This window comes from Mobula birostris, chromosome 9 (assembly GCF_030028105.1).
Source record: "Mobula birostris isolate sMobBir1 chromosome 9, sMobBir1.hap1, whole genome shotgun sequence".
Lineage (NCBI taxonomy): Eukaryota > Metazoa > Chordata > Chondrichthyes > Myliobatiformes > Myliobatidae > Mobula > Mobula birostris.
The window spans coordinates 145,840,846-145,868,479 of record NC_092378.1 but is presented as its reverse complement, the minus strand read 5'-3'; the positions used below and the strand labels follow the sequence as shown (position 1 = coordinate 145,868,479).

The 27,634-nt window shown below is 43.5% G+C and overlaps 1 protein-coding gene across 2 annotated transcripts in view; it reads left to right on the top strand.

Annotated features, from left to right (window-relative positions):
- Positions 1–24,353, top strand: part of LOC140203162 (ras-related protein Rab-26-like) — a 486,870-nt gene extending 462,517 nt beyond the window's left edge. For both annotated transcript variants that reach the window (XM_072269061.1, XM_072269062.1), the window contains 4 exons: positions 15,293–15,358; positions 17,375–17,431; positions 18,531–18,607; positions 23,323–24,353. In XM_072269061.1, the coding sequence (XP_072125162.1) occupies positions 15,293–15,358; positions 17,375–17,431; positions 18,531–18,607; positions 23,323–23,425 (303 nt within the window). In that variant the 3' untranslated portion in view covers positions 23,426–24,353. The remainder of the gene's footprint in view (positions 1–15,292; positions 15,359–17,374; positions 17,432–18,530; positions 18,608–23,322) is intronic.
- Positions 24,354–27,634: the final 3,281 nt, after the last annotated feature.

The following is a 27,634-nucleotide window of genomic DNA, read 5'->3' as shown; positions in this document are numbered from 1 at the left end:
ATGTTTGGGTCAAGGGAAATGGACAGTCGATGTTACGGGTCGAGGGAAATGGACAGTCGATGTTTTGGGTCGAGGGAAATGGACAGTCGATGTTTCAGGACAAGGGAAATGGATAGTGGATGTTTCAGGTCGGGGGAAACGGACAGTCGATGTTTCGGGTTGGGGAAATGGACAGTTGATGTTTTGAGTCACAATCCTTCATTTGGACTGTCAAATTCAAATGAATCTTGCTGGCTTTTTAAACTTTGTCTGTGAGTATCCATCTTTTTCCTCGGATGCTGAGTTCCTCCAGTGCTTTGTGTGTTGCTGGATTTTCAGAAAGCGAATGAATTATGTTTTAGGTTCATAGTGATCGTTTGGGGGACAAAGAGGGGAGTTAGGGATCAGGTTGGGGTTTAGGGACAGGATGTCACAGTGTGTGTGGTAATGTGGGAACCCCAGTGTGGAGGAAAGAGAGACGCCTATGTAGAGAGGGCACCCAGAGTTTACTCATAAGAATTCCAACAGAACATTGGCAGCTCAGCTGAGTGACATCTCGAGACGTAACATTCTCAAAACTAGGACCCCACGATTAACAGTAATCAGGACATCCACTTAAATAATACAAGTAACACAGAATCCCAAACCCATCAAAATAAACTTAACAAGTTTAAACAGAAAGTACCAGTAGACCGTATTATAAGGAGTGAGTCACTCGAGTTTCCATCCAGGGGGTCAGTGTGGACATGGTGGAGGATTACAAATACCTGGGGATACGAATTGACAATAAACTGGACTGGTCAAAGAGCACTGAGGCTGTCTACAAGAAGGGACAGAGCCGTTTCTATTTCCTGAGGAGACTGAGGTCCTTTAACATCTGCCGGACGATGCTAAGGATGTTCTACGAGTCTGTGGTGGCCAGTGCGATCATGTTTGCTGTTATGTGCTGGGGCGGCAGGCTGAGGGTAGCGGACACCAACAGAATCAACAAACTCATTCGTAAGGCCGGTGATGTTGTGGGGATGGAACTGGACTCTCTCACGGTGGTGTCTGAAAAGTGGATGCTGTCTAAGTTGCATGCCATCTTGGTCAATGTCTCCCATCCACTACCTAATGTACTGGTTGGGCACAGGAGTACATTCAGCCAGAGACTCATTCCACCGAGATGCAACACAGAGCGTCATAGGAAGTCATTCCTGCCTGTGGCCATCAAACTTTACAACTCCTCCCTTGGAGGGTCAGACACCCTGAGCCAATAGGCTGGTCCTGGACTTATTTCATAATTTCCTGGCATAATCTACATATTACTATTTAATTATTTATGGTTTTATTACTATTTAATTATTTATGGTGCAACTGTAACAAAACCAATTTCCCCCAGGATCAATGAAGTATGACTATGACTATGACTATGATGTAGAGAGGGCACCCAGAGTTTACTCATAAGAATTCCAACAGAACATTGGCAGCTCAGCTGAGCGACACCTCGAGACGTAACATTCTCAAAACTAGGACCCCACGATTAACAGTAGTCAGGACATCCACTTAAATAATACAAGTAATATGTATGTGCATCATTTGGTGGGAGGGAGGACCAGGAGCTTGTTTTACTGTTGTTACCTTGTTGCTTTGTATATCCCGTTTTAATGTGTGTTGTTCTGCCAAACATAGTGTGCACGCTATCGGAATTAGAATCAGCTTTAGTACCACTGGCATATGTTGTGAAATTTGTAGTTGTATGGCAGCAGTACAGTGCAATACATTATAAAAACTACAAATTATTATAAGAACTATATATATATATTAGAGCAGTATGAAGTGGAGAGAAAGCTGTTGCCTATGGAGCAGGCTCCACCTCACCACACAGCTGATGAATCCCAAGGAACAGCAGAGACCAATACAGGAGTTGTCGGTCAGCGATGAACTCAACGTAGGATGCCAGCTCCGTATTTTTCCTCAGAGTTTACTCCCAAAGACCTTACCATGAGTGAGAACAGCTGCAAGGCAGTGTAAGTTTGAGATCAGAGTTTTCTCTCTCCTGGATGTCCTGCCAACGATGGCTGATCTGCCCAAATAGAGATTGGTTTTAAGGCCAGTAACTCACCTTTGCCCCTTCTCCTGTCAGAAGAAACAGTTCCATCGGGCTTCGGCACATGTGATGGCCAGGAGCTGGATTTGGTTGTCAGAAGCTATTTGAGACACACGACATTATCCCCACTATCACCCCCAGCTATAATAACCTTAAGGAACCATATATATGTGTAAGTGTGTTGTAATATATAGAGCAAAAAGAGAGAAAAAAAAATACTGAGGTAGCATTCATGGGTTCGTTCATTGTCCATTCAGAAATCTGATAGCAAGCGGGAAGAAGCTATTCCTAAAACATTGAGTATGTGTGTGTATCTTCAGGCTCCTGTACTCCATCCTTGATGGTAGTAATGAGACGAGGGCATGTCCTGCGCAATGGGAGTACTGAATGATAGTCTTGCAAGACCATGGATCTGCGCCTGGAAAGTCTTCACTCTCCAGGGCACAGGCCTGGCCAAGGTTGTTTGGAAGACCGGCAGTTGCCCATGCTGCAAGTCTCCCCTCTCCATGACACCGATGTTGTCCAAGGGAAGGGCGTTAGGACCCATACAGCTTGGCACTAGTGTTATCGCAGAGCAATGTGTGATTAAGTGCCTTGCTCAAGGACACAACACGTTCCCTCAGCTGGGGCTTGAACTCACGACCTTCAGGTTGCTAGTCCAGTGCCTTAGCCACTTGGCCACGTGCCCACACACTGAATGATAGATGCCACCTTTTTAACGCAACAGCTTTTTTGTATGCTATGCTGGCGCTGAAATGTATGGTGACACTTGCGGGCTGCCCCCAGCACGTCCTGGGGTCTGTTTTTTGTTAATTCAGACAACAAATTTCACTGAACGATGTACGTGAGATAATTGAATCTGAACCGGATTAAGGCAGCTTTTGGATCTAGATTTGCTTATTTAAAATTCTCAGCCACCAGGTTTGAATTAGGCCTTGTGTCCTCTGGAGCGTTAGATTATTGGCCATTGATGTTACTACTATGAAGTCACACTCTGCAGCCACATTAACAGAAGTCTGGATCTGTGCCTCTGCGATCTGCTCAGATTTAATCCAAGCGGGTAGGTAGCCAATTCCTTGTCCCCGCACCATAAGGTGGCACATGAAGCTGCTACAAAAGGAAGGCTGGCACATTTCACTGGCTGTGGATGTCCCAAAGTGTTTTACATGTACTTCTTGGCCAAAATAAAATCTATTTATTTCGCTGTACAGAACAGGCCCCCGTCAGCCCAATGAGCTGCACTGCCCAGCAACTTATCACTAAGTTAGATTAGTCACCGGGACCGGATGAGGTATACCCCAGGCTACTGTGGAAAGTGAGGGAGGAGATTGCTGAGCCTCTTGTGATGATCTTTGCGTCATCAACAGGGACAGGAGAAGTATCAGAGGATTGGAAGGTTGCAAATGTTGTTCCCTTGTTCAAGAAAGGGAGTAGAGATAACCCAGGAAATTAGAGACCAGTGAGTCTGACTTCAGTGGTGGGCAAGTTCTTGGGGAAGATCCTGAGAGGCAGGATTTATGAGCATTTTGGGGAGACATGATCTGATTAGGGGTAGTCAGCATGGCTTTGTCAAGGGCAGCTCATGCCTTACAAACCTGATTGAATTCCTTGAAGAAGTAACAAAACACATTGATGAAGGTAGAGCAGTGGACGTAGTGTATTTGGATTTCAGTAAGGTATTTGATAAGGATCCCCATGCAAGGCTCCTTCAGAAAGTAAGGAGGCATGGGATCCAAAGAGACCTTGCTTTGTGGATCCAGAATTGGCTTGCTCACAGAAGGCCAAAGGGTGGTTCGTATTCTGTATGGAGGTTGGTGACCAGTGGTGTTCCGCAGTGATCTCTTCTGGGACCTCTCCTCTTTGTGATTTCTATGAATGAACTGGATAAAGAAGTAGAAGGGTGGGTTAGTAAGTTTGCTGATGACACAAAGGTTGGGAGTGCTGTGGTTAGTGTGGAGGGCTATCAGAGGTTATAGCGCGACATCGATAGGATGCAGAACTGAGCTGAGAAGTGGCAGATGGACTTCAACCCAGGTAAGTGTGAAGTGGTTTATTTTGGTAGGTCAAATTTGAAGACAGAATTTAATATTAATGCTAGGACTTTGGGCAGTGTGGAGGATCTGAGAGATCTTGGGGTCTATGTCGATAGGGCACTCAAAGCTGCTGCGCAGGTTGACAGTGTTGTTAAGAAGGCGTATGGTGTGTTGTCATTCATCAACCGTAGGGTTGAGTTCAAGAGCTGTGAGGTAATGTTACAGCTATACAAGACCATGGTCAGACCCCACTTGGAGTACTGTGTTCAGTTCTGGTCACCTCACTACAGGAAGACTGTGACTACTATAGAGAGAGTGCAGAGGAGATTTACAAGGATGTTGCTTGGATTGGAGGGCGTTTGCGAAGAAACCCTAATTGGCTGGAATGTGTGCATTCACACGTGCGTGATTGCTGTCTTCTTTCAGCTGACCATGTGAGAGCACCCAGACTCCACAGCAGTGACTGCAGTCCAAACACATAACGGTTCGTAGGTTAATTGGTCATTGTAAGTTATCCTGTGATTAGGCTAGTGTTAAATAGGTGAGTTGTATTGAGAATAGGTTGAGTGAACTTGGCCTTTTCTCCTTGGAGTGATGGAGGGTGAGATGTCACCTGATAGAGGTGTACAAGATGATGAGGGGCAATGATCATGTGAGTAGCCAGAGGCTTTTTCCCAGGGCTGAAATGGCTAACATGAGAGAGCACAGTTTTAAGGTGCTTGGAAACAGGAACTGAGGGAATGTCAGGGGTAAGTTTTTCACACAGAGAGTGGTGGGTGCATGGGATGCACTGCCAGTGACGGTGGTGGAAGTGGATACAATAGGGTCTTTTAAGAGCCTCTTAGGTACATGAAATTTAGAAAAATAGAGGGCTATGCAGTAGGGAAATTCTAGGCAGTTTCTAGAGTAGATTACATGGTCGGCACAACATTGTGAGCCGAAGGGCCTGCAATGCGCTGTAGATTTCTATGTTCTATGTTCTAACCCACCTATTTAACACTAGCCTAATCACAGGATAACTTACAATGACCAATTAACCTACTGACCAGTACGTGTTTGGACTGCAGTCACTGCTGCGGAGTCTGGGTGCTCTCACGTGGTCAGCTGAAAGAAGATAGCAATCACGCACGTGAGAATGCATACATTCCAGCCAGTTAGGGTTTCTTTGTAACTGTATTTAATACTTTTCCATTTATTTTGGTCTTGTCAAGCCATGACTGAAGCACAGCGATGACAGCACTTTCTGCTTACCTTAATCCACATTCCGGGAAGAATGAGTGATTTAGATAGTTGCTATTAAAGAAGCCATGTTCATTTAGTTCTGGGTTACTGTGACGTAGTGATGGCATTAGTTTATAGTTAGTTTAAGAGTTTTTCGTTATTGGATGTGTTGGCCTAATGTTTATAATTTTCCTTTGTTCTGTAGAGTTCTAATTAAATCTCAGTAAACTATTCGCTCTGTGGCTGTGTCTCTCCCTCTGCACTCGGGCTATCAGTGAACTCCTGTCACTGAGAGGAAACCAGAGCACCTGGAGGAAATCTATGAGAATGTACAACCTCCTTACTGATGGTGCCGGAGTTGAACTCTGAACTCCGGAACACCCCGAGCTTCAGTAACTGTTACACTGCTGTGACTCCCTCATGCCTCACCACTGGATCTGACAGAGAAGAACGTAATAATCTGAGTGATGTTCATTCAGAGACAGTAATGGTAGGCTCTGGGATTCTAGCATTCATGACCAGGCAAAGTTTGAAAAAAAGGAAACTAATTATGTTAAACTTGAATAAAATATTGGTTAGGTCACTGGTTAGGTAAAGAGAAACTTTTGATTAATGCGGAGTAATTATTATTTGGAATTCACTTTCTGTTAGGAAGGTGGAAAGAGAATTCAGTTGGGAGTTACAGTCAGTGGTTAGGTTATTAGGTGCACCTGTACACCTGCTCATTAATGCAAATATTCAACTTGGGCAGCCAATCATGTGGCAGCAACTCAGTGCATAAAAGCTGCAGAAAGGGTCAAGAGGTTCAGTTGTTGTTCAGACCAAGCATCAGAATAGGGAAGATCACGAAGTGACTTTGAGTGTTGAATGATTGTTGGTGCCAGATGGGGTGGTTTGAGTATCTCAAAAACTGCTAATGTCCTGGGATTTTTACGCATATCACTCTTTAGAGTTTACAGAGAATGTTGCAAGAAACAAAAAAAAGCATTCAGAGTGCAAGACTCATGTGGGGAAAAAATGCGTTGTTAATGAGAGAGGACAGAGGAAAATGGCCAGACTGGTTCAAGCTGACAGGAAGGTGACATTAACTCAAACAACCACACATTACAACAGTGGTGTGCAGAAGAGCATCTCTGAATGCACAGCACATCAAACCTTGAAGTGGCTGGGCTACAGCAGCAGAAGACCACGAATGTACCCTCAGTGGCCACTTTATTAGTTACAGGAGGTACCTAATAAAGTGGCCACTGACTGTAGATAGGCTCTTGACAAAGAACAGTTTGCCAGGGTATGAGGGAAGTTGGCGAGAGTGATAGGAATGTTCTGCCGAGAGCGAAATGATCTCTTTCTCTGCTGTATCATTTCCACGATTCTGTAAATGATCAGTGTCGACATGGGAGAAGTTCCCTGCCCTTCACCAAAGTGTTGGTGGATCTTCTGAGAGAGCTTCACTGATGCAGCTGCCACACTGGATTAATTTCCTCACGTCCAAGGTCAGAATCTTCAGAGAGTTACAAAGGCTCAACCACTACTCACTCCTGCTCACACGACTCCACAGGAGTCTGGAACTGGCTGCCAGGGTGGCGGTACAGGTAGATACACTAGGGGCTGTGTGTATCTAGGGCTTGTGTGGTCCTGTGATCCCGAGAGCGATGCCGTCTGGAGCTATGCTCCTGGTAGGGTCACCCATGGCGGTAAGGTCGAGGGTGAGGTCCCTGACAAAGAACAATCCAACCAAGACCTCAACGGTGGAACAGGCGGATGAGGTTACTTCGAACTCAAGGGCTGTGAAGGCGGATGAAGGCTGCAACAAATCCATCAGCTCCAATCGTCGTGGTTTCCATGCCACTGGAATCAGTTGGTTGATTTGTGAAGTATCATGTGCTTCTTGGAGTGCAACATCAAGTACACGTTAAACAAATACACTCACAGGCATCTTCACTCTGTGGGTCACTTCAGAGCAAAGACCATCATCCTCGACCTCGAGGGATAGCCACGACGACTAGGGGCATTTAAGAATCTCTTGGATAGGCACATGGACGACAACAAAATGGAGGTGCTGTAGGAGGGAAGTGTTGGATTGATCTCAGAGTAGGTTAAAAGTTCAGCACAGCTTTTGGGTTTGAAAGACTGTGCTGTAGTGTTCTGTGTTCTATGTTTTGTTTTCCGTGTGGCCCTTAAGCCCGTCAATTCTGTGCTGGCCATCAGCCACATACACTACAGGCCCTCAGAACGTGGTAGCTCAGCGGTTAGCAGGGTGCTATTACAGCTCATAGTATCAGAGTTCAGAGTTCAATTCCAACGCTGCCTGCAAGAAGTTTGTACGCTGTCTGCATGGATTTCCTCTGAATGCTCCAGTTTCCTCTCACAGTTCAGAGATGTACAGGTTAGTACATTAATTGGTCGTTGTAAATTGTCCTGTGATTAGGCTAGCACGGGGTGAAGGAGTAACACCTTATATTCTGTCTAGGTAGTTTCAAATCTGATGGCATGAATATCAATTTCTCCTTCCAGTAAAAAATAATGTCCCTCCTTTCTTCTTCTACTCCCCACTTTGGCCTCTTACCTCTTCACCTTCCCCTGGGTCCCCTGCTCCTCCCCTTTCTCCTATGGTCGTCTCTCCTCTCCAACTCCTCCTTTTCCAGCCCTTTACCTTTCCGACCCACCTGGCTTCACCTGTCACCAAACAAGCTATCCTCCTTCCCCTCCCTTCACCTTTCTCTTCTGACATCTTCCCCCTTCCTTTGTAGTCCTGAAGAAGGGCTCGGCCTGAAACGTTTGTTCATTCCCATAATGCCGAGCTCCCCCAGCATTTGGTATGTGTTCCTGCTGGGTTTCCAGCATCTGCAGAATCTCTTGTATTTATGTAAAACTATTCTGTTCGGTTGAGATGAAGATAAGTTGTATAGCTGTTAAATTAAATGCTCGATTTTTCTGCTGTACGTTCTTTGTCATTTTATTTCAGTTTATGATTGATAATGCCAGCTACACTATCAGGCAGTAGGCTGCATTGAGAATGATACTACCATTTATTTATTTTTATTTAGCGATACTTCACGGAATAGGCCCTTCTGGCTCTTTGAGGTGCGCTGTCCTGCAACCCGGATTTAACCCTAACCTAACCACAGGACAATTCACCGATTAACTGTTCCAAGAGAAGAGCGTACAGAGACTCCTTATAGAGGATGCCAGAATTGAACTCCAAACTCCGGAGCTGTAATAGCATTGTGCTAACCTTGCATTACCATGGCACCCAATAATGTGTGACAATAGACAATAGGTGCAGGAGTAGGCCATTCGGCCCTTCGAGCCAACACCGCTATTCACTGTGATCATGGCTGATTATCCACAATCAGTATCCAGTTCCTGCCTTATCCCCATAACCTTTGATTCCGCTATCTTTAAGAGCTCTATCCATCTCTTTCTTGAAAGCATCCAGAGACTTGGCCTCCACAGCCTTCTGGAGCAGAGCATTCCATATATCCACCACTCTCTGGGTGAAAAAATTTTTCCTCAACTCCGTTCTAAATGGCCTACCCCTTATTCTTAAACTGTGGCCTCTGGTTCTGGACTCACCTATCAGTGGGAACATGCTTCCTGCCTCCTGCGTGTCCAATCCCTTAATAATCTTATATGTTTCAATAAGATCCCCTCTCAGCCTTCTAAATTCCAGAGTATACAAGCCCAGTCACTCCAATCTTTCGACATATGGCAGTCCCGCCATCCCGGGAATTAACCTTGTGAACCTACGCTGCACTCCCACAATAGCAAGAATGTCCTTCCTCAAATTTGGAGACAGTACTGCAGGTGTGGTCTCACCAGGGCCCTGTACAGCTGCAGAAGGACCTCTTTGCTCTTATACTCAATTCCCCTTGTTATGAAGGCCAGCATGCCATTAGCTTTCTTCACTGCCTGCTGTACTTGCATGCTTGCTTTCAATGACTGATGTACAAGAACACCTAGATCTCGTTGTACTTCCCCTTTTCCTAACTTGACTCCATTTAGATAATAATCTGCCTTCCTGTTCTTACCACCAAAGTGGATAACCTCACATTTACCCACATTAAACTGCATCTGCCCACTCACCCAGCCTGTCCAAGTCACCCTGCATTCTCATAACATCCTCCTCACATTTCACACTGCCACCCAGCTTTGTGTCATCGGCAAATTTGCTAATGTTACTTTTAATTCCCTCATCTAAATCATGTGATCCTCTACTAGACAATTAATTGTAAAATACAATGTGATCTCTGATTGCATGATGAATCCATAAAAGAAGAATGATTTTCAAGCTTATTTCTACCTCCTGGACAAAACTTACATGAAGGAATATGTGTGTATCTGTTTGTCTCATGAGAGAATGGATTTGCGCTTTGGAAGGTTTCCAGGGCGCAGGCCTGGGCAAGGTTGTATGGAAGACCAGCAGTTGCCCATGCTGCAATTCTCCCCTCTCCACACCACCGATGTTGTCCAAGGGAAGGGCATTAGGACCCATAAAGCTTGGCACCGGTGTCGTCGCAGAGCAATGTGTGGTTAGGTGCCTTGCTCGAGGACACACATGCAGCCAAAGCCAAGGCGACCTTTAAAATCACTAGACGAACGCCTTAACCACTTCGCCACATGCCAACAAAATATGAGTGCAGGGCAATGGTTAAACGACAGGCTGATTCTGACAGGGAGTTATGCATATAAATCAAAGTATGAATCAAAGGTGTTGACGAATCGGTACACAAGAGGAAGACTGAACATCTGGCTGAGTGGTGTCACAACAACGACCTCTTAATCAATGTCAGCAAGACCGAGGAACTGATTATTGACTTCGGGAAGAGGAAACCCGAGGTCCATGAGTCAGTCCTCATCGGGGGATCAGCGGTGGAGAGGGTCAGCAACTTTAAAGTCCTCCGTGTTATCATTTCAGAGGATCTGTCCTGAGCCCAGCACACAAACGTAATTACAAAGAAAGCACTGTAGCGCCTCTACTTTCTTAGGAGTTTATGAAGATTCAGCATGACACCTAAAACTTTGACAAACTTCTAAAGACGTGTGGTGGACAGTGTATTGACTGGCTGCATCACAGCCTGGCATGGAAACACCAATGCTCTTGATTGGAAAATCGTACTATAGAGAGTAGATATGGCCCAGTCCATCAAGGGTAAAGCCAATTCTACCACTGAGCTTATCTACATGGAGAGTTGTCACAGGAAAGAAGCATCCATCGTCAGGGATTTGCATCCCATGGAAATGCTCTCCTTTCACTCCTCTCATCAGGAGAAAGGTACAGGAGCCTCAGGACTCACACCACCAGGTTCGGGAACAGTTATTACCCCTCAACCATCAGGTTTTTGAACCAGAGGGGATAACTTCACTCAATTTCACCAGCACTATCATTGAAGTGTTCCTTCAACCTAAGGACTCACTTTCAAGGACTCCCCATCTCATGTTCTCAATATTTATTGTTTATTTATTATTATTATTCTTTCTTTCTTTTTGTATTTGCACAGTTTGTTGTGTTTTGCACACTGGTTGAGCACCCAATTTCGTGCGGTCTTTCATTGATTCTATTATGGTTATTAATCTAGTATTGAGTATGCCCATAAGAGAATGAACCTCAGGGTTCTATAGGTTGACATATGCTGTATGTACGTTGATAGCAAATTTACTTTGAACTTTGAATTTGAGTGCAGAACAATGGTTAAATAGAGAACTGTTTCTGACTGCTTCACCATGAGCACTAGCCTCTGTAGGATCCAGGACATCTTCTAGGAGCTATGTCTCAAAAAGGTGGCGTCCATCATTAAGGATCCCCATCACCCAGGACATGCCTTGTTCTCATTGCTACCATCAGGAAGGAGGTTCGGAATCCTGAAAGCTCACACTCAATAATTTAGGAAGAGATTATTCCTTTCCGCCATCCGATTTCTGAGTGGACATTGGACAAATGAACACTACCGCACTACCTTTATTACTTCTGTTTTTGCACTGCTTATTTAATTTAACTATTTAATATACGCATGCTGTAATTCAGATTTTCCTCTATTACGGTATTATGTATTGCATTGTTTTGCTGCCACAAAGTCAACAAATTTCACGGCATATGGTGGTGATACTAGACTTGATTCTGAAAGTTGTGCAATTTCTAAGGACAGGTTAAGGGTCACCTAATTAGCTGGAGCCATTAACCAGGCACAGAAAGCTAAACAAACTAGCTAGCTCACTCCACAAGAAAGGGAAAGAAACTGTACGTAGAGTAGTACCGACCTCACCAGGAACCACGCTGGTGTTTCACCATTTCATATGGTTTAGAGCGAAGTTCCCAACCTGGAGTCCACAGACCCCTCTGTTAATGGTGGGGGTCCATGGCATAAAAAAGGTTGGGAACCCATGGTTTAGAGGGATATGGGCCTAATGCAGGCAAATGGAACTAGCTTAGAAAGGCACCTTGGTCAGCATGGGCCAGTTGTGCTGAAAGGCCTACTTATCTAACTCGATGGGTTCCCAGTGTCTTTAAGCGGGGGTCCATGGACCCCAGGATGGAACCCCCTACACTAACTCTGAATTGCTGCCCATAAATAATCACTTGCATCTTATTTTTATTATTTATGGTTTTCTGTGATTTTTGATTTTAAAAAAATGGAAACATCTTGTCTTTTTTTCATTTTGGACTTTAAATCAACTAAGGCAAACTCCATGACTCTACTGCTGAGAACTGACTCTTTAGATAAGGACTCTGTAGTTCACGTTATGATGTGTTTCTGGTTACTGGTCGCTCCTGTTTTTTGTTGTTGTTTTGAAGCGGCCTGCAGATAACCAACACTGAACTAAACTGAATATGCCTGGGCTCTTTGGATTTTGTGTTTTCTATTCTGTGTTTTTCACTCTTTTTTTTTGTTGCTGTTTGCACAATTTGTTTTTTTTTTTGCAGGTGGTTGGGGGAGGTTGGTGTTTTCCTTTGTTTCGTGGCTGTCTGTCTCAGGATTGTATACTGCATACATACTTTGATAACCGATGTACTTTAAAACTTAGAACCTTAATAAAGATGTAGACAAACAGATTAATAGATTAAGAGATAACCTATAGAGACAGGAAATGAGCGTTGTAGTGGGAGTAAGAGAATGTGTGATCTAACTGATGCTGCAGCCACCTTCCCTGGATCTTACTGTGGCCACAGAAATATTGGGTAAATAAAGTATGTTGAATGTGACACTACTAGTGAACGGGAAGTACAGAGAGGGTTTATCATCTACTATGTAACGATGAGCTATAAGAGTGAGTGCTGACATAACTAAAACATCAGTAAGTGTAAAAGAATCAATTTGAAGCCGGCCTTTTCCTTTCCATATAAAATTCTACAGAAAGTATAAAGAGGAATGAAAACATAGGGTAATATTGCCCCGCCCCCAGTGTTTACTAGGCAGAAGACGAGCTGTATTGTGGTCGACTGAAGGGTCTGTATTAGTATATTTTGCCCGGTTGTATTTTACTGGTATTCTGTAGGTGCTTGTTATCTTGTATATGCGAGGACTCGGCCTCAAGCCGTGGTGTCACCTGAGAGAGGCATCGGAGCTGGAGTGCTCCACCAGGGGAGGTGTGGTGAGACGTCCAGACTGGAATTGGTGCTGCTCCCCCCAGCGGTCACTCAGCAGAAGACAAGCTCTATTCTGGTCAACTGTAGATTGATGGCGCGAGTTTTAGACTGTTTTATTGCATGATTGTGATACCATTTTGTGCTTGCTATCTTGTGTGTGCTTTGTGCTGTGTGTGACTGTTGGTACTGTGTTTTTCACCTTGACCCCAGAGTAACGCTGTCTCATTTGGCTGTATTCATGAGTATTCAGGTATGGTTAAATGACAATTAAACTTGAATTGAAATCTAGTCGTGTGTGTCATGTGCATTAAGCAAGACAAAGATTGGGTCCGTGAAAAACAAAAGTAGGAATGAACTGCACTAGGGTGTAGCAAACAGATTTAAGGCCCAAACTCAGGGCCAAATCAAGACCACGAACCCAAATATGGTTCCTAGACTGAATTCAAATCTGTGATCTGAGTCTGGAACATGGGCCGAATCCAGAGTAGAATCAGATTGACATATGATGTGATACTTGTTGTTTTGTGGCAGGCAGTATGGTGCAAAGACTGTTACCTAATGGGTAACTTTTTTAATTCAGAGAGTGATCAGTATATAGAATAGCCTGGTAAAAGATATGGTGGGGCAGATATTTTAACAACATTTAAAAGGTACTCAGATTAAAAAGGGGTTAAATTAGAGCAGGGGTTCCCAACCTGAAGTCCAGGGACCCCTTGGTTAATGTTAGGGTTCCATGGCATAAGAAAGTTGGGATCCCCTGGTTCAGAGGGATATGGGTTAAGCAATGGCAAATATGAGTGGTTTTGGAGGCATTGCTGAGGAGGTTCATTGTGCTGATTGCAGAGATGCAGGGGTTAACCTATCAGGGGTAGATTAAGTTGCTTGGGACAGTAATCACTGGAATTCAAAAGAATGAGAGGGATAGACTGATAGGGAAGTACAGCATAGAAGCAGGTCCTTTGACCCCTCCAGTCCATGCTGAAACCATTTAAACTGCCTACTCCCATTGACCTGCACCAAGACCATAACCCTTCATACCCTGCTATCCATGTACCTATCCAAACTTCGCTTAAATGTTGAAATTGAGCTCGCATGCACCACTTGCGCTGGCACCTCAATCCACACTCTCATGACCCTCTGAGTGAAGAACTTTCCCCTCATGTTCTCCTTAAACTTCTCAGCTTTCACCCTTAACCCATGACCTCTGGTTGTAGTCCCAGCCAACCTCAGGGGAAAAATTCTGCTTGCATTTACCTTATCTATACCCCTCATAATTTTGTATATCTCTATCAGATCTCCTCTCAATCATCTATGTTCCAAGGAATAAAGTCCTAACCTGTTCAATCCTTCCTTATAACTCAAAACCTCTTTGTAAATTCAAGGAGTGGTGTCTTAGAAAGGCAGCGTCCATTATTAAGGACCCTCAGCACCCAGGGCCTGCCCTTTTCTCACTGTTACCATCAGGTAGGAGGTACAGAGGCCTGAAGGCACACACTCAATGATTCAGGAACAGCTTCTTCCCCTCTGCCATCCAATTCCTAAATGGACATTGAACACTTGGACACTACCTCACTTTTTTTTAATATATAGTATTTCTGTTTTTTGCACAATTTTTATCTATTCAATATACGTATACTGTATAAGGTATTCGGAATAAGATTTATTCATTTATTTCCTATTTTATGTATTGCATTGAACTGCTGCTGCTAAGTTAACAAATCTCTCATCATATGCCGGTGATAATAAACCTGATTCTGATTCTGATTCTAAATTATCTCTGCACTCAATCAACCTTATCTTTCCCGTAGATAGGTGACCAAAACTGCCCCAACCTGGGATCTTATAGAAACATAAAATTATGAAAGAGATAGATAAGATAAAGGCAGGAAAGTTGTTTTTACTGGTGAGTGAGATACAAGCTAGGAGAATCAGGGGAGAAGATTTCAGACGGTGTGGAGGAGAAACTGCTTTTCCTAGAGAACTCTTGAATTTGTATAATTCTCTGCCCAAGGAAGCAGGAGAGGCTACCTCATTAAATATATTTAAGGCATAGTTAGATAGATTTTTGTATAGCAGGGGAATTGAGGGTCATGAGGAGAAGGCAGGTAGGCACAGCTGAGTCTATGGCCAGATCAGCCATGATCTTATTAAATGTCTGAACAGCCACGACAGGCCAGATGGCCTACTCCTGGGATTCTTGGTTGGCGTGAACCAGTCGGAGTGAAGGGCCCATTTCTGTGCTGTATGACTCTGTTTCTGGGATTGGGGTCTCGACCATTGGAGACTGAGGCAAAACTGAACTGAGTCGCTTTGATCTCTCACTGGACTGTGGTTCATCTTCAGTGCCGTTCATAACCTCATCTTCCTTTTTCTTTTGTCTGTTAGGCTTGGCTATCAGAGATCCATGAATACGCAACGCAAAACGTGGTCATCATGTTACTGGGAAATAAGGTGAGTTTCGGTGGTGGGCACCATTACTTTTCCTCCTTTGAAAGCTCCATTTATCTTGGAATCTGAGGCCCAGGTGATTCTGCAGCTGATTCTGGCAGGAGCCACTTGGTCTGAACTGGTCGGGGTGGGGTGGGGTGGGGTGCTGTTATTTATTTTGGTTATAAATACATCATGGTAACAGGACCTCCTGGCCTAATGAGCCCCTGCTGCCCCACTACACTCTTGTGACCAATTAACTACTAACTCGTATGTCTTTGGAAAATGGGGGGAAACCAGAGGAAGGATGGAAACCCACACGGTCACAGGGTTAGCGTACAGACTCCTTACAGACAGTGACAGGAATTGAATCTGGTTTGCTGGCGCCGTAATTGCATTACGTTAATAACTATACTGCCCATTGTGTCTTTACAACACTGACCCCCTTATCATCATCAGGGAAGCATTACCCATGTAGAGGACGGCTCGGATTAACTAGTCCTGTGGAAACCCAGCATTTGTTAGAGGGGACGGTGTGAGGAGAGTTTGTGGGGCAGGCAGAAACAGAAGAAGACAAGGAATTGTCACATCGTGACCATGATCTTCTTGCTGCAGCTGGTTTGGCTGCTACTAACTTGATAATTATACTGGACAACAAATTTTTTCAAAAGTGTTGCTTTCTCAGAATTTTTTTTTTGTTTATGATAGACTGCTTGAAGCTGAACACAAATATAACTTCAGACAACTTGTATCATGTGGGATTTTGAAGAAACAAGTAATTAACTTGTTAAATATAATGCATTTAATTGCATAATGGTGCTGACACTTTGCAGTAGTTCATCTAAGCTAAAAGTATTCTGTTGATGATTTTCATTTGTACTCAATGTTTGAGGCTTCTCGCTTAAGTGTTCAACAATAATCAGCCAGCATTGACGGATTCCAGTTGCCCTGATACTGTTTCTCCATGATCGCAATTTCCTGGTGACACTATGCTTGTCACTGTCAGTGCAAGGTTTGCAGAGAAGAAGTCTAAGTGGGGATGGACAAAATGAATCATCAGTGACATGTTGCACTTCATGGTTTTGGATGCTTGAAGCATGTTGTCAACCAGCTGCACATAGTTTGATGCTCATTGTTGCCAAGAAAAATTTCAATAGCATCCTTGAATGCTTTCCATGCGATTTTCTCCAGTCCCACTAGAAGTTCTTCGAATTGCCTGTCATTGATGACCTGCTTGATTTGTGGACCAACAAAAACACCATCCTTAATCTTGGAAACACGAGGAAATCTGCAGATGCTGGAATTTCAAGCAATACACATAAAAGTTGCTGGTGAACGCAGCAGGCCAGGCAGCACCTCTAGGAAGAGGTACAGTCGACATTTCAGGCCGAGACCCTTCGTCAGGATGTCCTGATGAAGGGTCTTGGCCCGAAACGTAGACTGTACCTCTTCCTAGAGATGCTGCCTGGCCTGCTGCGTTCACCAGCAACTTTTATGTGTGATCCTTAATCTTGGTATCAGTTATTCTGATTTGAATTATGAATTGAAATTACAGTTATAGACGATTTCAAAAAAAGTGGTGTGTGATAGGGAAATTTCATGGTGATTTTCATGATCAGCAGCCCCAAACTCATAAGATACACCCAAAAGTATTCAGGAAGCAATATCTTTGTTGTCCAGTGTTTTTGTTACCTAATTATTGATTAATGATAAACTCTGTTCACAATTGCCATGGCATATAACAGAATTTTTTAGAAGGTTATCGCCAGTTTGACCATCCGAAAAATTTTGTCTGGGTGAAGGGTTTTGGCCCAAAATGTCGACTGTTTATTCCTCTCCATAGATGCTGCCTGACTTTCCGAGTTCCTTCAGCATTTTGTGTGTGTTGCTCTGGAGTGCCAGCATCTGCAGAGTCTCATGTGGTCAGGTGCTGCCACCTATTGGCACTTGGTGAACAGCAACGATAATCTCTTGTTCCAGTCTCTCATATAAAGTTGTGATTATAAGAGTTTATTCACTGCTACGACTCTTTTTTTGAAGGCTGATGCAACTCAGGAGAGAGCAGTGAAGAAAGAGGCGGGAGAAAAGTTAGCCAAGGTACGTTACTCGGTTTACTCTTTTCCATAGATACAGCCTGGCCTGCTGAATTCCACCGGCATTTTGTGTGTGTTGCTTGAATTTCCAAGAATCTGCAGATTTTCTCTTGTTTACATTAATCAGTAAACCACTCATGGATTATACTGACCTTAAAATGTATATATTGTGTAATATTCTGCAAAATGCATTCAAGCCAGACTAACTAATCAGGAGAAAATAAGAAAAGGCCTCATCGCTGCAAATCAAAGGTAGATTTGAACCTAGGTCTTTGAGGTGAAATACAAGAAGCTGCAGATGTGGAGGATCAGAAATAAGACAAAGAGTGGTTTAGGCACTGATGTTGGGAGTGTCATGGTCATTGTAAATTCTGCTAATCCTTATTATTTGAAAACTTGCTTTTTATATATTTTGTCTGGCTGGATTGCCCAACGTTATGGGAGCCATTGCTACAGTCCTGAGCTCTGACTGTGCCTTCCACTGAATAGGGTGTCCTTATGAGGGTACTCAATCGATGAAGGTATCTTAGATATGAAGGTCTAAATATCCTTTTTATGAAACCCCTTGTGTAAATGTGCATCTGTGCAAACCTCTCTTGTGCCTTTATTCCACCTCAGTCCGGTTTTCAATGACATTGAACAAATGTCCACGTGATTAAGTTCCAAATTTTTGGTGACAAAATCCTAGCCTGAGTAATGGTGTAGAGCAGTAGTGTGTTCAGAGAGGCTGTGGTGGCAGTCGATGCTGTTAGGAAGTTGATTGCTTTCTAAAGCAGAGTGTGCAAAATACACAAAATTCTGTTACAAAACTGTACACAGGTCTACAAAATTCTGAGGGATATAGATGGGGTAAAGGTGTAGGAAAGCTGAAACGTTTCCACAATGGTGATTGAGTTTGAGTCAGTTATTAATTGTAACCTGAATTTGATGATGCACCTCTGAACAAGAGTCTGAGGGGAGTGAGGGTCAGCCGTGACCTCAAGAGCGTGAATTATCTCCGCAGGTTCCTGTGTGGCAGTGCGAGAGTGATTCAGACTTCTTGACCTGGTAGGGTGGGCGAATGCACTCAGCAGTATGACTGATCAAGGTTAATTTTCTTCCAGGAATACGGTGTGCCCTTTATGGAAACAAGTGCCAAAACAGGCCTAAATGTTGAGCTGGCATTTATGGCCATTGCAAAGTAAGTTGTGCAAGGGGATTCATAAAGTTTGGTCTGTCATTTCAAAGGATGAGTTTTATAATTGATTAACACGCTATAAATCCCAGTGATAAAGCCACCTTTTATTGCCCATCTATAATTACTTTGAAAATCAAGTCAAGTTTATTGTCACTATATGCATGTATACTGTCAAACGACACAACATTTCTCCAAACCAGGGTGTAAAGCACAGTAGTACACATAACATATGAAAGTAAGGATGAAATCTACAGATAGATTACACATAAAGAAAACAAACTAAAGTGCATAAATTAAATATTGTAGGGTACAGAACAGAGTAACCAGTGACACTTCGAATGTGATGTGGCCAGGAGTTCAGAAGCCTTAATGGCCTGAGGGAAAAGGCTGTTTCCCATCCTAACCATTCTTGTTTTTAATGCGGCAGAGTCTCCGGCGTGATGGTGGGAAATCAAGGAGGATGCTGGATGGATGGGTGGGATCCTTGATAATACAAATAGCCCTGTGTACACAGCACTCCTGATAAATGTTCCCGATAGAGACTCTTATGATCCTGTCAGCCGTTCCCATAGCCTTTTGTGGGGATCTCCAGTCCGATGCTCGGCTGCTCCCCGCCCATACCAGAAGGAGATGCAGCTTGTCAGGATGCTCTCAATGGTGCTCCTATAAAATGCAACTAAGATGGGGAGGGGGAGGAAGCCTCACTTTCCTTAATCTCCTTAACAATCAGGATAAAGATTAGCTTTATTTGACACACGTACATCGATACATGCAGTGAAGTGTATCATATTTGTCGAAGACCAACATAGTCTGGGGGCAACCTGTTTCTGGTGCCAACATAGCATGTCTACAACTTACTCACCCTAACCCTAATCGTCTTTGGAATGTCGGAGGAAACCAAAGCACCCAGAGGAAACCCACGCAGTCACGGAGAGAACGTAAATCTCCTTACAGACAGCGGTGGGAATCGAGCCACGATCACTGATTGCTGGCGCCGCAAAGCGTTGTGGTCGCTGCTAAGCTACCATACCTCCCCTACAGTGCAGCCCAAATGGTGGTACTGTGAACAGTTTTGAACAGGATGCTACAGAACTACCAGTTTTCATCCTCTCCATTACTTCTACCACTAATACGTCCACTACTATGTCGTTTGCATTCTTATTCTTTAGTAAATGGCAATAAAAATATAGAACATAAAACACTACAGCACAGTACAGACTCTTTGACCCATGATGTTGTGTCAGTCCTGTAACGTACTCCAAGATCAATCTAACCCTTCCCTCCTACATAGCCCTCCATCTTTCTATCATCCATGTACCTAACAGCTTCTTAAGTGCTCCTGATGTATCTGCCTCTACCACCCCCCCTGGCAGCACGTTCCACTTACCCACCACTCACTGTGTATCTCTGACATCTCCCTTCTACTTTCCTCCGATCGGTCATTCGTTCATCTTGTGCCGTGTTGTACCACTTGGACAATCGTGGATTTTCCATGACCATGACTGTTCTTGGGAAATTTTTCTACAGGAATAGTTTGCTATTGCGAATCCAATCCTTATGCCCCCCTCATATTAGCCATTTCCACCCTGGGAAAAAGTCTCTGGCTATCCACTCGATCTATGCCTCTCATAATCTTGTACACCTCTACCAAGTCACCTCTCATCCTCCTCTTCTCCAAAGAGAAAGCTCACTCAGCTTAACCTCATAAGACACGCTCTCTGATCCAATCAGCATCTTGGTAAATCTCCTCTGCACCTTCTCTACAGCTTCCACATCCTTCTTATCACTCGCCAGTAAACATACTTCAATCACATTCGCTTCCTTGTCCTATGGAGGGCTATCTCTTTGCCCAACACAACAAATTGCTCTCAAATTACTACTGTTATCCTACCTTCCCTTTCCCTGTCTTTCCTGAAAAATTTACAGTACTGTGCAAAAGTCTTAGACCCATACAGATAGCTGGGGTGCCTAAACACTTTTACACAGTACTGTAGTAATTTTATGCAATGCACTGTACTGCTACTCCAAAAAAAAGGAAGCACATTTCATGACACGTGAATGACGATAAATCTGATTCTGGTATGGGTCTCTACTATGGACTGAGAGTGGGAATGGTGCAGGGAGAGGGGGAATCATGGTTGGGAAAAGGGGAAGGGAGAGGGGAGGGAGTAGGAAACACCAGAAAGACATTCTATAATGATCAATAAACCACCTCTCCACCCTGCCACCCTGTCCCACACCCCTCACATGGGGCTCCACTCTTGTCTTTCCCAGCATCGTTTGCTCCTGTCAGATTTACAAACTCACTCTCTGCTTCATGTTGACAAATACAGTACAGTGCAAAAGCCTTCGGCACCATAGCTATATATATATATATATATATATATAGGCCTAAGACTTCTGAACGGTACTGTATATCTGAACATTAAGCACCTTTATTTCTGTTTTTGGCACTCTATCACATTCCCTTGCAGCTGTTTGCACTTGCAGTCCACCAATCATTCATGGAATACTATTTGCATACACTTTCTAAATTTGTATTTGTGTTCCTTTTCGCTTTGATTTGTTGTAATATGGTGCTACTTCAATAGCTAATCCTGTCCAACACTGACTTATTTATGCACCACATCCTCCTCTTCCATGTGCTGGTGCCCAGACTTCCATCAATTTTATGTCCGAATTCAAATGTAGTGTTGTCATAGGCAACACAAGGTATAAAAGCCATGAATCTCAGTTTTCTGTAGGAGCAGCACAGTACAAGATGAGGACAAACATAATTTAAAATGAATTATACGTATACAGTGTGGCACAGAAGCATAGTGGATAGCTCAACGCTTTACAGCACCAATCATCGCTGATCAGAGTTTGATTCCTGCCACTATCTGTAAGGAGTTTGGATGTTCTCCCTGTGACCGTGTGGGTTTCCTCTGGGTGCTCCAGTTTCCTCTCACAGTCCAAAGGTTAAGGTTGGTGAGTTGGCACCAGAAGTGTGGTGACACTTGCAGACTGCCTCCAGTACTGCGCTGGGATTTAATGCAAGTGACACATTTTAACGTACCTGTGACAAATAAAACTAAACCTTCTTTAAACTCCATCTTACAGAGATGCAAATTTAAAAACAAAATAAAGGTAATGACACCAGTACCAGAACTAGAGAGTGAGAAACACAATCTCGCAACCACAGTAATGAACCTCCCTGTGGGTGCGTTGCTCCAGTCATGCACCAGACCTGGTCCCAATATCCTAGAGTCTGAAGCTCTCCCTCCTGCATATCTTCCTACTTTTGCTTTCCCTCGTGTGTGCATACTGGGAATAATCTGGAGGCCCTATATTTGACATTCTCTGTAGCTGGCTGGATCAGTGTGTGTTCTATAGTTTGATCATGGTGTATGGATATAGGTGCCATTTAATAACAAACCAGTTGCTTCTGAAAATGAGAAGGCAATTTAGAGTCAACCACACTTGGTAGATCTGACATAACAGGTACGCCAGACCAGGTAAAGATGGAGCAAATTCCCTTCTCCAACACAGATAATGAGTCCATTGGGTTTTGAAATAAACCTAGTGGTTTGATAACTAGCATTACTAGCTTTTTGTTAAATTCCAAGTTCAACAACTTCCATTTATATTCCTCTTCAACCATGATGGGACCAGGAATCATGTATCAGTTTTAGTGGCTTAGATTTCTGGACAGTAGACCAGTAACATAATCTCTACACCACTCGATAGGTTATAATCCCTTAGTAGAACATAGGACATTACACACAGCATAAGGCCCTTCGGTCCATGATGATGTGCTGGCCCTTTAACCTATTCTAAGAACAATCTAACCCTTCCCTCCCACATAGCCCTCCATTTTCTATTATCCATGCGCCTGTCTAATGTGTCCGCCTCTGTCGCCACCCCTGACAGCACATCCTCTGTGTGGAAGAAGCATCTTACATCGTGTTATGCCTCTATTTCGTCCACCTCATTGTTGACAGGGCAGAGAACATTAAGGCACAGTACAGGCCCTTTGGCCCATGATGTTGTGTCAGCCCGAAGGTTGTAGGGCAATAAATGTTCCTGAACAGGGTGGGGTGGACCTGAGGCTTTTGTCCCTCCTGCAAGAAGACAGCCTGGCCTGGATGGTGGGGTTAGAACATAGAACAATAGGGTACCTTCAGCCCACGACATCTTAACATACTCTTAAGATCAATCCGACCTTTCCCTCATAATCTTCCATTTGCTATCATCCATATGCCTAGATAAGAATTCCTTAAATACTCCTAATGTATCTGCCTCTGCCACCACCCCTGGCAGGACATTCGACGTTCCATGCACTCACCACTCTCTTGTGTGAAAAATTTATGTCTGTAATCCCTCCCTATCCTCCAATCAACTCAAAAATAATAGTGTATTAATAGAAGTGTAAGATTAGTAGTGTGATACAATTGCATTTTTGGGGGGACACGGCAGCGTAGTGGTTAGCACAATGCTTAAGAGTACAGGCGACCCGGGTTCACTTCCTGCCGCTGCCAGTAAGGAGTTCGAACGTTTTCCCCGTGTCCGCGTGGGTTTCCTCCCACAGTCCAAAGAGGTTCCGGTTGGTAGGTTAATTGGTTGTTGTAAACTATCCCGTGATTAGGCTAGGATTAAATCAGGGAATTGCTGGGCGGCACGGCCGGAAGAGTCTGTTCCATGCTGTATCTCAATAAACAAACTGTATTTTATTCCAGGGAACTGAAACATAGGTCAATGAAATCACCAAATGACCCCAAGTTCAAGCTCCACGACTACGTGAATGCCGAGATGAAAGGCACAGGCTGTTGCAGCTCGTAACTTCCTCTGCCATGCCGCTGACATACTGGTACAAGACTGACCTGCGTTCAACGGCCAGGACACTTCTCCTTGTGGCTCTACCATCCTTTGTAAAGTCCTTGCATGTCTGTACTTGCTGTCTGTACATCTGACAAGTGTTTAATCCAAGGAGAAGACCTTGAATTCACGCAGAGGGTGTGTGGAATAAAGACGCTATAACTTAAATGACGGTAAATCAGGATCGAAATCATTATCCTTGATTGTTTACCTAAATCAAAATCTGCTTTTGCTGAATAACGGTTTGTATCACTAGAAAAACAACAATGTGTAGGACAGTAAATATACATCGATGTCCGTGAAAGTATGCTGTGTATATTTTTTAAATCCTTTTAATTTAACTTCATTGGGGAACAGTGGAGAGTCCACATGTCTGAAATTAAATCAAGATGCTGGTTGCAAGGAATAACTTGGAAAATGAATTCAACAAGTTGCTGAAATGCCGAAAACCTTTTTTAAGAACTATGAAGTTGGACTTAATGATAATTTTATTAATATTTGCAAGAACCGTACAAAATGTTTTTGAAGTAAGCACACTAGAATGGATAGAAATGCCGATGAATATGATTGGAAATCATCATCGCTATGTGCTGTGTCGTATGACATCATCGCTATGTGCTGTGTCATATGACATCATCATTATGTGCTGTGTTGTATGACATCATTATGTGTCATGTCTTATGACGTGGGCAATCATGGTCTTTCCATGACAATGATTGATCTTGGCAAATTTTTCTACAGAAGTGGTTTGCCATTGCCTTCTTCTGGGCAGTGTCTTTACGAGACGGGTGACCCCAGCCATTATTAATACTCTGTCTGACGTCAGTGGTCGCATAGCCAGGACTTGTGATATCCACCACCTGCTCCCATGCTTCATGTGATCCTGATTGGGGGGGGGGGGGGGAGAGAGAGAGGGGAGGGGTGCTAAGCAGGTGCTACACCTTGCCAGGCTAGTGGAGGGATGGAGCACCTTACACCTCCTTTGGTAGATATGTATCTCCATCCCACCATCTAATGTGATTGGGAGGTCTGTTTAATTGTGTAGTATATTGCTTTTTGCTGAAAGTAAAAATATCAAAACTGGTCTTACACTGGTCTGATTTATACCCAGCACTGATCTCTATTTCCATTTTTCTCTGGTCACTGAAACAAAGGATTGCTGGACTGAAATCGGATTTATCATCACTGTTCTATATAACGTTGGAGTTGTTTTGAGGCAGCGCAGAGACAAAATTACTATAAATTAGTGGAAAAAACTGAAATAACAATAAAAAGAAAGCTATTCCTGAATCATTGGATATGAGTCTTCAGGCTCCTGAACTTCCTCCCCAATGGTAGTAATGAGAAGAGGGCATGTCCCAGAGGGTGAAGGTTCTTTCGAGGACATGGCACAAGCTGTCAGAAGAAGTGGTACAGCAGGGCACTATTATTTATAAATGCACTTGTTCAGCACACTAAACAAATAAATAATGCAAAAATAAAAGGAACAATAAGTTAATGTACATAGGCTTATGAACAATTCAGAGATCTGAAGGGAAGAAGCACTTAATCATTGAATTTGGGTCTTCAGGCTCCTGTACCTCCTCCCTAGTGGTAGTGATGAGAAGAGGTGGTGTCTGGGATGGTGAGGGTTCTTAATGATGGATCTCACCTTCTTGAGGCACTACCTTTTGAAGATGTCCTCAGTGGTGGGGAGATTTGTGCACAAGATGGAGCTGACTTAGTCTACAGCCCTCTGTAGCCTGTCTGTTTTCCATGTATAGATTATCCTGATGAATGTCTCTGAAGCCCATTTCCCATCTAATCTCCAAGTTTCTCTGTAAATCCACAAATCCATGAATTTCTGTGCTGAAATATAATCAATAATGGACTGCTACCGAGGACAGTGAACTAGATTTATGGTGTTCTGCATGAACATTTTCCATTTCAAACTTGAAATTTATCAATTTGTATGTTTATTTTTACAGTACAGATCAGGCCCTTCACGTCCAAGGAGCCACACTGCCAAGCAACCCACCTATTTAACCTTAGCCTAATCATTGGACAATTTACAATGAGCAATTAACCTACAAACCAGTACGTCTTTGGACTGTGGGAGGAAACCCACCCAGTTCATGGGGAGAATGTACAAAACTCCTTACCTACAGCTCTGAAATTGAACTTCAAACTCCAGAATGCTCTGAGCTGTAATAGATTTGCGCTAACTGCTACAGTACTGTGGCACCCACTTAACTGGAATGGTTGACCTTTGAACTGGGACAATGACCCCTATTGTGAGTTCACCTCAGTAAATCCCCTTCCATTTCTCAAGCCGATCACCTCATTTGCTTAAGCACAAGGCAAATTTACTCACTAAGGATGAGCTGTTCACCCAGTCTTTCCAGTGGCTATACAGCATCAACTCCAGTGGTTGAAAGAACAAAGTATTTGGAATTAAATACTGCATCCACCATCAAGCTCCATGCAGCTCTGGGTATTTAAAGCCCAGCACAAGATCATTTAAGAACAGAGGGAAGAACAAACGAAATGCAGGAGGAACTCAGCAGGCCAGGCAGCATCTATGGAAAAGACAGTCTACATTTCGGGCCGAGACCCTTCATCCATTATTTTCAGCATCCGCAGATTTTCTCATTTGTGAAACAAAACGCAAGTTCCTTTGCATGTCCTGGAACCTCAGATTATTTTCCCACATAATCCCAATAACTAGTCTTTGATCATGGATATGATGAACAGCCGATTGCTTTGCTCTTCCACTTTCCCTCACAACTAGGGGTCATAAGAGTGAAAGGTGAAATATTTAAGGGGAACTTGAGGGGGATCTTTCTCACTTAAAGGATGGTGTGTGTGGAACAAGCTGCCAGCCTAAGTGGTAGATGCTGGTTTGACTGCAAAGTTTGAGAAATTTAAGAGTATTTATTTATTTGAAGATATAGAGCAATCCCCCAATTTAACCCTAGCCTAACAACAGGACAATTTACAATGACCAATTAACCTACCAACCAGTACATCTCTGACTGTAGGAAACCGGAACATCCAGAGGAAACCTATGCAGTCATGGCGAGAACATACAAACTCCTTACAGGCAGCAGCAGGATCTGAACCCCAGTCATCCATACTGTCAAGTGCTGTGTTAACCACTACGCTACAGTCCCCATCTTACATGCATAATCCATCATTTTATGAGAGAACATAACAGCACAATGGCTCAGATGGTAGAGTTGATGCTTCATAACTCCAATGACCCATCTCAAACTACTGTACTAGCATCTCAAAACCATCCAGTTATTCTATCTAACCTGTCACATATGCAGTACAGCAAGTGATGTCCCTTACTAAACACTGGAATGTGTGCGCGCCCAAAGGAGCTAGTCATCATTTGATAATTGGTATAGGTAAAAGCAGGGTTCCCCAGACCATTTCTTGCTGACCAGCTGGGGGGGGGGGGGGGGGGGTAGAGGAGAGGGGGTATTCAATTAGGGTTGCCAACTTTCTCACTCCCAAAGAAGGGACAAAAGTAGCAGTCAAATACAGGACACTTGTGTTACCCCGAGAAAGACTACCATGACCATGAAGCCTTGTGCAGGCACCTGTGTGCGCGTGCATGTACGTGACTTTTTTTCCTACAAATCGGCTTTGGCTTAATCTTCCCATTCTGTTAAGTGAAACTACACTGTACATAGATTATTTCTGCTCTATATAGGCTGTGTATTTATCATATAATTTCTGCTTTCACTATATGTTAGTGTTATTTTAGGTTTTGTGTGTTATTTGGTATGATTTGGTAGGTTATTTCAAGTTCAACAGTGCGTGACAGGGAATGAGGAAAGGTGCAGCTGACTCATATCGCCCATATTGTTTCCTTGTAGCTTGGTAGCACATGGGGACCACGGGGTAAAAGTATGTTAAAGGCATCTGCCAGAGATCACGGTTAGTGTAACACTTTTACAGTGCACTTGCAAGATCAGGATTCAGTTCCTGATGCTGTCAGTAAGGAGTTTGTACTGTTACATGTAGGTTTCCTCCCACATTTCAAAGATGTGCATTTAGGGCTAGAAGCATAGTGACACATTCCACTGATTCAACATACATGTGACAAATAAATCTTTAAAAAATATCTTTATCTTAACATAAAAGGAATGAAAAGGTTGGTGGGAAGCTGCAAATACATACCCT